This window comes from Falco naumanni, chromosome W, assembly GCF_017639655.2.
Source record: "Falco naumanni isolate bFalNau1 chromosome W, bFalNau1.pat, whole genome shotgun sequence".
NCBI lineage: Eukaryota > Metazoa > Chordata > Aves > Falconiformes > Falconidae > Falco > Falco naumanni.
In genome coordinates, this window is record NC_054079.1 from 20,772,791 (window position 1) to 20,784,997 (window position 12,207).

The following is a 12,207-nucleotide window of genomic DNA, read 5'->3' on the forward strand; positions in this document are numbered from 1 at the left end:
AAAGGAATAGGCAACAAAACAACAACCAAAAAAAGTGTAGGTAGTATCTTATAATTCTGTATTTTAAAAATGCTGCTTCTTCCCCAGATGGTGGTTGTGATTTGTTTGAATGCACAGCACATCTGTTGGGATTTGTGGCAAAGCTGACCGCAATCCTGGCAAATATTTGCTGAAGTTCTCTACAGCTGCTTCTAAAGAGAACACAAGAAAGAAGTATGAGGGATAAACATCTTTTGTCATTTAATTTCTTTAGTCAAAGTGCCTGTGGCTTAAATATTTGATTCGGTATTACGGTGGGTCTGCAGATATCTGTATCTCCTCTTGATAGAAAAATTCATCATCCAACATGAAGACAGGTGAGAAAACCAAAATATTTGGATGAAGGAATTATGGATTTCCTGGACCAAAAAAAAAAGTATAATTCACCTTATGCCGGACCCAAGCCTGTAGTTTAACTCGCCATGTAAATGAGGGAATAGTTGAGCCTTTAACCTCCGTTACCAAAGAGGAGTTTGTAGGTGCTCGATGTGTCTATAAATGTGGGGCAAGGCACTGGGCACAAAGATTTTACTTCAATAACTAGAAAAGGCTTTAGAAGTGACTGTTTGGAAGTGTTTCCTATGTTTGATTCTGCCTGGGGAGGGTCTGGAAGGGGCTGATTCTCCCCTTGGTGCATCCAAAATGAATTTTACAGAGCTCCAGCCTTGCAAAATCCTCCCCCAGAAACCGTATGCCACAAGAACAGGTCTTGAACGGTGTTTATTGAATAACCCCAACAAACCTGAGCAAAACTCTTGACGGGTTTTTAACATGTCAGGGTTTTATTTATTGCTCTTCAAATTAAGAGTGGCCATTGCAACTGTTTGCAGAAGGCTCATTTCAAATGCACGTTTTTTCCACTTTTCTAATTGAAGTGCTCTTCTTTTCTCTGGGGTCTAGAAACTTAATCCCAGGTGAAAAGTTTCAGCAAATACTGAAAGCATGAGGAAATACATATTGAGATAACTACATGCACTCACCTAATTAATTTAGAAGGATTAATGCTACTATATATAAAAAAAAAAAAACAACAAAACAAAACCAAAAACCAAACCAACCCCCACAAAAGTTCTTATACAAACCAGCATGAAGGAATTAATTCTTAGCTGAATTCATTGCTTCTCGAAATTGAGTAAGTTTCTTTGGGAGATCTGTACACTCCAGGAATACAAATGATGTTTTAAAAGCAGAAGTTGAGTAATTGGATGTCTGAAAGCTATTAATTCTCAATTTCTAAATAATACTCCTGCATTTATCGTTAGCTATTGAAGTAATCTGCCGCTGGACTATTGTCTGTCGTGGAGCTTCCTTCTCTGGCCCTGAGCTTGGCTGCTGAGCTACTGTTCAAGATGACGGTAACAATATCACGTAGTTCCTTTATAGGTCATGCAAATACCGTTTGGCTGCTGCTGGGTGATTCCACTCCTTCCTCGCCATTGCATTCCTGAGGAGGCAGCAAAAAGGACCAGGCAGTAAACGCATCCCACCAGGAGTAGGGCAGGAGAGGGGTGGTGGTTGTGTTTGAGTAACTGCATACACCAGGAGCTGAGGCTTGCTCCCATGCTTAGGAACCTCCCTTCATTAAAAGAAAAGTGGTTGTGTTGTTAATCTTGGTTTAAATACAGCGTAATGTCGTGGTACTGATGGAGTTTTGCAGCTACCATTGTTTCGCCTTGATTTTTCCATAGTCATGTTAATAGAGGAAGCATATTTTCTGAGGGCATCCCATCTGGGAAACGAAAGGGGTGGAATATACTGGATTACATTGTATGGTGTGTTTGTTGTTTATTAGGAGTTTTATAGTTAAACTTAGCCTGGAGGAGGGTCTGACCGAGCTGGAGCATGCAACCTCTCTGAAGCTCAGCCATCAGTTCCTCATACAAGACGCGGAGCCTGGATCGGGTGCAGAGATAAGATTTCTCATCTTTTCTACCCCAGGAGGATCCCTGTGTTGATGTACATTCCCTAACAGCCACTAATTGTTTAAATCAGGTCTTTTACCTTAGTCTTAACCTCCTCAGCTAGTACTCAACAGTGTTTATTCTTAGATGAAAACAGATTTCCAACACATGTGGCCCACTTAAAATACATATTAAACTTGTGAATTATTCTTTTTGAAAAAATCGAACTAATTTCCCATTTATGTTCTCCAGCACCTATTTGCCGCAGGGGTGTCTTGCCCTAATTCTGCTTAGTACATATAAAAACCAACCAGTCAACAACAAGAACCAACCAAAAAAAACCAAAAACCCCAACAGTCCCAGTTGTGGCATCCAGATGTGCAAATCGCAGGGTGATGCAGGATGCCAGAGCTGGGTACCTTCCACAGAGGGTACCAGATGATGATGTAAGCAAAGCTTGTTTGGATGCTCGTTTACCAGCAAGGTGATGCATGGGAGCCTCTGCTTAGAGCTGAGGGTGCGTGGGAAGGGATGGATTTCTGCTAGGTGAATGTCAACTGAATAGAAGCTTCCAGTTTCGGTCAGTAGTTGAGGGAGTGGCTGTCGATAAATTAATAATAGTTCAGCGAAGAATTAAGAGTGTTTACTTTATGGCACCTTCCTTTTGGTAAACATGGGGGAGTTTTTGTACTTCATCCAGCAGATCTTTATAGACTTGCTGTTAGCGTGCGCTCTCTAAGCACTTACTTGGGGGGAAAAGGCTCTTTAATCTGCAGGGTTTTATAAACCGCATGAAAAACTAATGACTAGAAACCTGAAGCTATGCTCTTGCAAGCAGAGGAAAGTTTAAACACTTAAACCCAGTAATAGCCATTGGAATTGTTTATTTTTGTACTGAATCTGTGAAAAACGCAACAGCAGTTGCATTTAAATCAAGGTGGGGTTTTTAGTCACTGCTCCTCCTGCCTTACAAACCAAGCAACAAAAGGATCAAAAGCCTTGTCCTGAGCAGTGTGCCCGGTGAAGGCATCCCTTGTGCTGCTGAATTGCCAGAATTTCTAGCAACGGTTGCGTTTTTGTCTCATTGGGAGAGAACCACTTGGGTGGGGTATGCCCTGTTACAGAATATGCTGTGCTTCTTAGCGATAGTCTAATTATTCCGATTTTTTTTTCTTTAAATATTGGTAGTATTTGGATCACTTGGGAGAAAGATATTTTCCTGTTTGGGAAGTATACCCACATAATAACTCCCAGTATCTGGGTTATACCTGATTCCAGCTGCCCAAATGAATAGAATTGCTGAGGTCGCTTTATAAGCTGGGTACATTCTGACCTTTAAGCAAAAAAAAAAAAAAAATGATAAATTTACAGTGCTTATTAATAATCCAAGGGAACGAGCTATTTTGCCTCTTTCGCCTGGTTAAATCTGATTAGTGCTGAAGTAATCTCTTACCTAATACGTATAAATAAATATAAATATAAATATAATAAATATAAATAGCAGCGTCCCGTTGTGGGGAGGGAAACCGCGGAGACAGCAGTGCCGTTGGGGTGTGCTCTTAGCGTGGAGCTGATGTGAGGAGCAGCGCCATCACAAGATTAGCACCTGATAGTTGGTACAGAGGGGTTTGCTGAGCACCTGCCTGGCTCCTCACCCCATCGGTGGTGAGGAAATAACACGTAAAGGCATCAGCAATGGCACGAAATGAGATGACGGGCTGTATGAGCCGTGTTGGAAGCACAGCTTGAGTTCAGGACAAGGGCCTGAAGGGTAGCGTAGAATTTATTGCTGAACGTATTTGGAAGCAGAAGGTGTTATTGGGAAGGTTCCTGGTGTATGGGTAACCTTAGGCAATGGAACTGGCTTGAGGCTGCCGATTCTGGCAGCCGGAGGACTGTAGGCTGCCTGGTGGATTTGGCTCCGCAGGGAAGTTCAAGGCAGTTCCCTTTACATTTCATCACACATCCCGCTTGCAAAATGTACTCCGCAAAGAATCCCAAACAGAAAAGAGAATTCTGTAGTGTTGGGAACAGCCTTGGCGTTCCTGCTTTGAGATTGTGGCACTAGAGCTTTAATATGGAATATTATTTTATACTACTAATAACAGCATCCTATGAGTGACTGTTAATGACTATGACTATTATAGATACCAAACAGCAGAGGTGACGGATGTAACTGAAGTCTGCATTCAAGTTTGGCTTTTTATGAACTTGCATTTTATATTTTTATTAGGTTTGTTTCTTTTAATTGCATGAAACACATTGTTTTCTGCTCCGGCCACTAAACCAATTTGCTAGCAAAACATACACAACTGTCTTATCACTGCTACGTTTTGTAAAGTTATTGCTTATATCAGAACAGAATTCCCCTGTGCAGGAGTCAAATTAGCAGCCAGAGAGAATTTCAGTGGAATAAATCAGGTGGCTATTGGGGAATTCCAAGTGTATTTTTATATATATGCAATAAAATGTTACTGTAACACCCTGGAAGGACAGGCAGCCTTAACTGAAAACCCCAGCAGTCTGGTTATGAAGAAATTAGGAAAAATTTGAAAATTGGAGCAAGTGATCTGATAATAGTAGTTATAAAATAAAAACCAGGATTTGTGGGGAGTCAAAAGAGTTGCAGACAGGGAGGACAGCAAGAATTAATACAGTTCAGGGTGCAAATGTTTTTCGAACCTAGCTGAAACAATATTTCTAAGAATGGGTGAAAGTGGTAGAACTTGTTTCAGTATTTAAAGGGCAGAAAAGTTAAGAACCACTACTAATTAAAAAAAAAAGTGCCTGGACATATGGCATTGATTATTTCACAATAATTTTTATATTAAAAATAAAAATTAGTACTACCATGACATGAGTGGCTTAAAGCTTGTCTAAAACCAGATGTTTTCAGGTCATTATACCCAAGTGAAAATATAGCTCCTGGAAAAGCTGAGAAATTCTCCAGACCATTAATTCTTGACCATAACTTTGGAATACTGAAGATTCCAGTGATCTGGAACTAACCCAAACTTTGAGTACCTGATGGTTTGTCAAGCTGGCATCTTTATGACACAAAATAATGGGATTGTCCATGCAATTAAAACAATTTGGTATCAGTGTATCAAAACAGGTGATGTCAACGTAATTTTTGATGATTATTTGTATCATTGTAGTAGATTTCTTGGAGGGTTTCTTGCCTAAGACATTAGGGAAATTGAAAATCAGTATAGCATCTATATGCTACATCAGATTGATAGCAGTCAGGTCTCCAAATAGAAATGGTTACTAAGGAGATATTTATTTTTTTTTAGGAGAGTCCTCAGTAAGAGCCAGAGAGGTGTTCTTGAGTCCATACTCTCTAATATACTCTAATATGTTGCGTGTCTGACTGGTGACCACGTGTTCAGAAATTTTGGAGGGGGCTTAGAGAACGGCCATCAGAAAAGGTTGTCCCAGTTACCATTTATAAGCCGCAAAGTGGTTAGAGGCTCCTACTTGTTTTTTTCAACGTTGACTAAGCGAGTCTTTGATTTTTTTTGTTTTAATTATTTTGTTTAACTCAAACCAGACTAGGACTGGGCATGACATCTCTTTCGAGTTACATTCGTAGGGCTGCATCAAAAACCTTGTTGTAGGTTATTCTCTGCCTTCAGTTACTACCTGGATCAAACCGCTGCTCTTTATTTGCTTGTGCTTTGCATCTGAAGGACAATGTAGGTCTGAAATAGTGTCTGCTGACACTGATGCTCAGCTGAAAGCAGGAGTGTAAATGTGTTACTACTTGCTCGCCTCTGCTCTATTCCCCATTTTGGGGATAGGAGATAATGTAGTTGTGGAGCAGTTCCTCATTCTGTTTCAATTTTGCCTCTAAAACTTTAATGGCCAGAGAAAAAGCTCGCTCCTTTTGTCTTGTAAATACAAACCAGCTGTGTCCCTTCTCTACCCCTGCAGTAATAAATTTTGTATTTTTATTTTTTTTTACCTAAGGATCTCAAAGAACAAGTCAAAAGCCTGTAAATTTTTTTATCTTCATTATGGATGAGGAAACAGAGCCTCTCGCCAGAAATCATCATTAAAGCTGGAAACAGGACCCCTGATGTATAGCCTCATGTTCCAGCGGCAACTTGGCACAGTTTTCCTTGCACTTTAGTTAATGTATTTTGAAGTTACTACAGTAAGAAGAATGTCTTCACGCCCTGATGCATGCCGGGGCTAATGTTACAATCTGTGTGTGTCCTTATTACTTAAGATGCTCCTGGTCATGTCACATCCCCCAGCTCTGCTGAGCCAGGCTGGTGGTTTTTTGGGGGGTGGGGGGTGGGGAAAGGAGGGTTGAAGCAGGAAAATGCTAGCAAGGGGGTTGGGAGGTGGAGGCAAAAATAAAGTCGAATCCCAAAGTAGTGACTGCGTTCTGGTTATACATTTTAATGCATTCCGTATATTGAGAGATCGGTATCATTTTAATGACGGATTTCTCCAACGCCGTTCCCACATAACCCTTGCTTTCTCATTGGGATTAAGTGCTCAGCCTCTAGGCGTGATGGTGAGTCCAGGTTGGGGAATTTTGCCGGCCTGCCTTCACTGCCAGCAGAGAGCAAAATTGGGTTTTCTTTGGTGTAAATCTTTATCTCTTTTTAATCGAATTTAGAAATGTGACTATGAACACTTAGAGAGATAGTCCGTCACATCAGTGTCACATTAAAGGCATCACAGTTCTGGAATTTGCAATATAAAAAGTACTGCAATAAAAAAAGTATATATACTGGAAAAGTAAAATATTATCCAAATACTCTCAGAAAAAAATTTCATGGGTATGATACAATGGGAGTCTTTTGTCAATTGAACAACACTTACAAATGCATTATAGCACAAAGCAGCTTAGTGCGGGGAGATGCCGTACAACGGGATGCAACACATTTTTATGAAAGCATTTCTTTTATTTTTTTTATTTTTTCTCCCCAGTATATAACGTAGCAAAAATACTGCAGTAACAGTTTTTTCCTTGAGTGCCGAAGCGGTGTCTGTATTGCTGAATCCAAGTGAACTGCTTGCAACTTCACCTGCCTTGAAAGAGAGAAATGTGATGTCTCCAGTTCTGCATGCTTTAAGACCAATTTGGTACGGTGAAATACATCCGCAGCACTCATTAATGCATATTGACACCTGTCTGAGGGTCTGAGAGAGCGGTTAGTGGCTGGCTGTGAAGTATGCTGCCAAAACGTGGTAGAAGCTCTGCCTTCGACATAAGTATGAGGGGGGAAAAAGAAATAATTCAGGACCTTTTCCTGCTGAGATTATATAATGTCCTCAGTTAATCATAAAATAACTCAATTATTCCATTAACCATCTAAAAAAAGGAGATAAAATGACTTATCCTAACAAGGCATTGCAAAGATGTATATATATATATATACATATTTATTTTTTTTTCCAAATAGGGTGGTGTTTTCAGACATCAGTGTAATGGGGACTGTTGGAATGAGATACACATTCGCAGATCCTATTTGTGGTTTTGAATTTCAACTGTGTGTCATTGATTTAATGAGCATGGAAAATATGTGTATAGCTGTACCTCATTACCGCACATTGTGTGCTCAAGAAAAATGCTAGATATGAAATGAGAGGTTTCACTTTGTTCGGGGAAAAGAAGTTCTTGTGGCTCACTGCTTTCTAATTGGGTTTAGGTATAACTGCTCGTTCTTAAACATTACTCTATAGAAATGTGCTTAATAAAAAATAATAAAAAATTCAACTAACACCAGTGATGTGATATGCCCCGCAGGATGCGAAGCTGGTGTAGCCCTTGCTTCCAGCTGGTCCAGCATCAGGCTTCGAGCATAAGCACTGGCAGCGGTGGGGGTCTGTGGCCTGCAGGGGGGAGCAGCTTGTGCCCCACCATCCCAGGCAAGCTGTCGAAAGCTAAAAAAGACCAAGAGGTGTCCTGTCCCCATGGATGGGGAGCTGTGAGCACACGGGGTGTCCCCAGGGCTCCAGGCTGGGGCTGCTTCGCGTCTTTATCAGCGATCAGACAATTACCAGTCAGATACCGGAATCACTGCCTGGGCACTAGTTGGGTACCGCTTCCCTAAGCTCGCAGAAAGACCCGAGTTCCTCACAAGGTCTTTTTTGTCACTGATGAATATTTTTGTAGGGTTTACTCAGAACATGTTTTGTGATTTAAAAAAAAAATAAAATTAAAAATTATTTTATTTTCCTTTACCTTCCAAGTGGAGACTGTACTGCCTTCAGTGTAACGCTGCTGCAGAGGTTTGCAGTCTGTGGTCTCACGGACTTTTGAGTCAATTAATTTTTTTTAACATCTAACACCATCCCGTTGGTCAAGGTGTGGATGTCGGCTCCTGAGAGGTACCTAGATGTCCCCCAGGAGGAAAGGGTGGTGTTTTTGGAGACTCCTTTGTTCCTTGCGAGGTTACATCCCAGTTACCGAGCTCTGGTTTTTGAGCACCTCAGTCTTTCGGCAGGCGGTACCCAGCCAGAGGTGGTGTGATGCCAACTGCCACGGTCTGATAGCACGTCCATCCTCCTCGCTAGCATTTCCTACCGTGAAAGCTGTGGTTTTGCTTTGTGATGCTTAACCAAAACCTGTTGGTTACTCCATCCAGACCCTTCTGATAGCAAACCTGATGCCAGTTTTTGCCTTGAGCTTTCCCTGGGCTGTTTTCAGCACCGGCTGCCAGCCGTGATGCCCAAGGGCACAGCTGCTGCCTCCTGGGATGCTCAGCCCTGGCTAGGGACTTGTCTGAATAACGTCCCAGGTCTGATCTGCATGGATTTCAAACCCACAGCTCTTTTCCTCCTCTTAGTTTTGGAAAAGAATAAAGATACTTGCTTTCCTCCTTCCTGTAGCAATTATTTTCTTCAACTCTTGATGCAGCTTTAAGCTGCTGACTTTGGCCATACTCGACTGGGAATCAGGCAGCAAAATGTTGATTCACAGCTGGCACATCTGGTTTCTGTTTGCTTTTGAGCTGCGTTTCTGAATGGCAGAGGGATGTAGAGGTGTCATCACCTTTCCAGTGAGCAGCTACATCGTTAGGGAGTTCAGAAAAGTTCAAATAGGAGCTGAAGCTTCTGTTTTGTGAGTCGTGAATGGAGCAAGAGATGGAAAAGGCGAAGAGCAGGCGATGGCAGTGCTGTGGCATATAGCAGGACCCAGGCAGGGGGCATTTGCCTGCAGAGCGGTGAATGGCAGCCAGCCCAGGGCAGTGCCAGGTGTGCCGGAGGGGAAAGGAGCCGTCCGGACCCTGAGAAAATGTTGGGAAAAGGAACTAAGCAGGAGACGATGATTTTTAAACATCAGCTTTAGTGGGGATGAAAGCAGAGCTATGTTACAGGGATGTTTAGTGGTGGTGTTTTCTCATATTAAATACAAAAGTAATTTGAAATAATGACTAGTTGAAAGTTGAATTTATTGACAATTCAGGTTAACAGATCCCCAAACAACAACAACAACAACAACAATAATAATAATAGTAATAATGCTTACCTACTTTTGAGTCTGTGCTGTCGCCTGCCATTCCTGACTAATGATTTGTATCTGGGTTTGGTGTTGGATGGTGACTTTCCCTTTCCAGTGTTCAGCAGTTTTTCACGTTGGCACCGTCTCAGTTTAACCTTGGCCTCGGTCTAGCTGTCTGCCTGCATGCCTTAACGCTAACAGTTTTGCTTTCATTGGGATGTTCACTTAATCGCATCTCTCAGGAACATCCAAAATCTTGCTGGGGAAAAAAAACACATGAGAGAGAGGAAAAATCTCAGGTAAAATACTGTTGTGTTTCATTTTGGTTGAAGGATGGGGTTGCTCTAATCTGTGCTAGTTATGAGCTGATCTTCAGACTGTTGGCAGAGTTGTAATGAGTACATTATTTTCATTGGAGGAGTGGAGGCAATAGTGATGTCTCATTAATGTTGTTTCTAGTCCCCAGTACAACAAAAATGTATTTCACGTCACTATAAAATGTGGATGTGCTGTCCTGCTTTTTTCCAAGTACAGAGGAGCAATACCTATTGAGCTACTTGTGTGTGGTTTAGGATTGTGCAGCTTTGTCTAATACCCAGCCTATACCAGCTTCAGAATTCCATTTATTCCAGATGAATTTGAAGAACCATCTCAGCCAAACATATCCCCCTAAAGCCTATGGTTTCAATTATCAATCATCTCCTTATTCTAACTTCAAATTTCATCATCATTGATGTAATTTTCCCTATATTTTTATTGCTGCCCATCTTACTGCTGCTTACATCTTGCATCCTAATTAGGATTGGGATTTTAATCAGACAACCTCTTTGTGGTTTCAGACCTAAGTGCTTCTGCAGGGAAGGAGACGCTCCTGTGTCGAGATCTGGATGCTGCTCACAGGTTTTGTTGTACTTTCTGGGTTTGCACATCTGTTTCCATCTTTGGACAAGTGACTTAAAAAGAAGAATCTAAACAAACCAAGCAAAACTAAACAACAACAAAAAAGCAGCTTTCTTTGGTTTTCTGCCAGTTAGCTATGGTGTATTTAAATGTGTATATTTAGGTAGTACATGTGCTTTGATTATTGAAAGAGACACCAAGCAATTCACAAGCGTCACTGTGATCAGCTAAGGTGTCTTCGCAGATTGAAGCCACTGAGTTGTGTGGGGCAACTCCTGCATCCTTTGCACTCACTGATGGCTGGGAATTGCACGTCCATCTGGTTCCAGTAGGCACTGGAAAGATGCTGTTGTTAGAAAACCATACCGAATGCATGCAGCTAGTTAGTTTCTTTCTACTTCTACGGCAGAAGCAGTCTTAATTACTTGGAGATGATCCTGGGAGATATCATAGCTGTTAATTTGGTGGGAATATTCATTTATATTGTGTAATTTTTTGACATTTTTGTCAGGAAACAAGGAGTAATATTTAATGTCCAGCCATTTGTTTCAACATCTGTGATAAGAAAATGAAGTTGCTTTCCAGGGAAGGAGGAGGCTCGTTAAAAAGCAAACAAACCCGACTGGTTTCCTTGGCCTGTTTACTGGAATTTCAGGCAGGGTTGGTGACATTTGGGTCTGGGATGCCCCCCGGTCAGCAGTGGTGCACCCAGGGCAGTCAGAGGCAGAGGTTTAGCTCACACTGAGCTCGGCTCAGCTGCCCACGGATGGGCATCCAGGGCTGTCCAGGACAGCCTCTGGCACACGGGGTGTCCTTCGGTCAAGGAAAGGATAATTTGGGGCACTAATCTTTCTACTTATTACTTCTCAATTCAGATTTTTCTAAGTTACTCTGTTCTGCGTTTCCTGTGCTTTCCCATGTTTCCTTGAAGCTCTCCTTGGATTCCCTCACCTACTGTATTTATGAACTCCCCTCTTGCAACTCTGGAATAGTGACATTAATCCAGTACCACTCTTGACCTTATGTATATCTGTCTTTTCTTGCCATGGCTATGCCTTTTCCTGTGGCGTTCCAAGACCTGACTTTAATACCAGGCTATAAACAGCCCTTTCTCGCTTTCCCAAAAGCTGGTATTTTTCTGTCATCAAATTGCTCCCTTGAGTTCAACCTGTAAGCAGCTCGAAGATTGCCATTTGATACACTTTTTATACATCTGTACTATGATTTTTCTATTTTTCCCATCAGTAAGAATCTGTGAAAGCCCTGGTCTCTTGGGTCTGTTATTGATTAGTTGTTTTATATTCCCCATTCCCGACAAAAAGAATGTTTTGTTCCGTTACGTTGTTTGTTTTTTTTTTAAAGGGATGACAACTGTCTCTTTTGCTCTCGTAGATCCAGGTTTGCACAGGCAGCAGTTTTTCCTGCAGCAACCGTCGAACGTGGTGGCCATGGAAGGGAAAGATGCTGTTCTGGAGTGCTGCGTTTCTGGGTACCCCCCTCCCACCTTCACGTGGCTGCGAGGAGATGAAGTGCTCCCCATCAGGTAGCTCAGCCCTTTGGGAGTTGCGTGGGTAACGTTACGTTTCCTTGAGCAAAGCAAAGGGAAACCACTGAGTAACGTTTTACGGGCAATAGTGTGAGCTTGGGGGGGGACGAGATTTTCCTCCTAAATGATAGTGGTGCTGGATGTGTCTTCTAACCTGCTGCTATAACTCATCTTTGCACTGAATCCAAGGGTGGAATTTGATCATAAATGTCACCTGGCTGGTATTTAAAATGGAAGTGTAAAGCTATTAACGGCAAAATCATGGCTGAGAATTACTTAACGGCATAATTTACTAGGTGTATTTTTCTAGATGGAGAAGAGCGCCTCTAATACACCGCGGACTTGTGTTATCCCTG

The 12,207-nt window shown here is 41.9% G+C and overlaps 1 protein-coding gene across 1 annotated transcript in view; it reads left to right on the plus strand.

Moving 5' to 3' along the window:
• LOC121080429 (netrin receptor DCC-like) overlaps window positions 1–12,207 on the plus strand; it is a 137,565-nt gene that overhangs the window by 66,214 nt on the left and 59,144 nt on the right. The window contains exon 4 of the mRNA XM_040578448.1: window positions 11,698–11,848. Within this exon, the coding sequence (XP_040434382.1) occupies window positions 11,698–11,848 (151 nt within the window). The remainder of the gene's footprint in view (window positions 1–11,697; window positions 11,849–12,207) is intronic.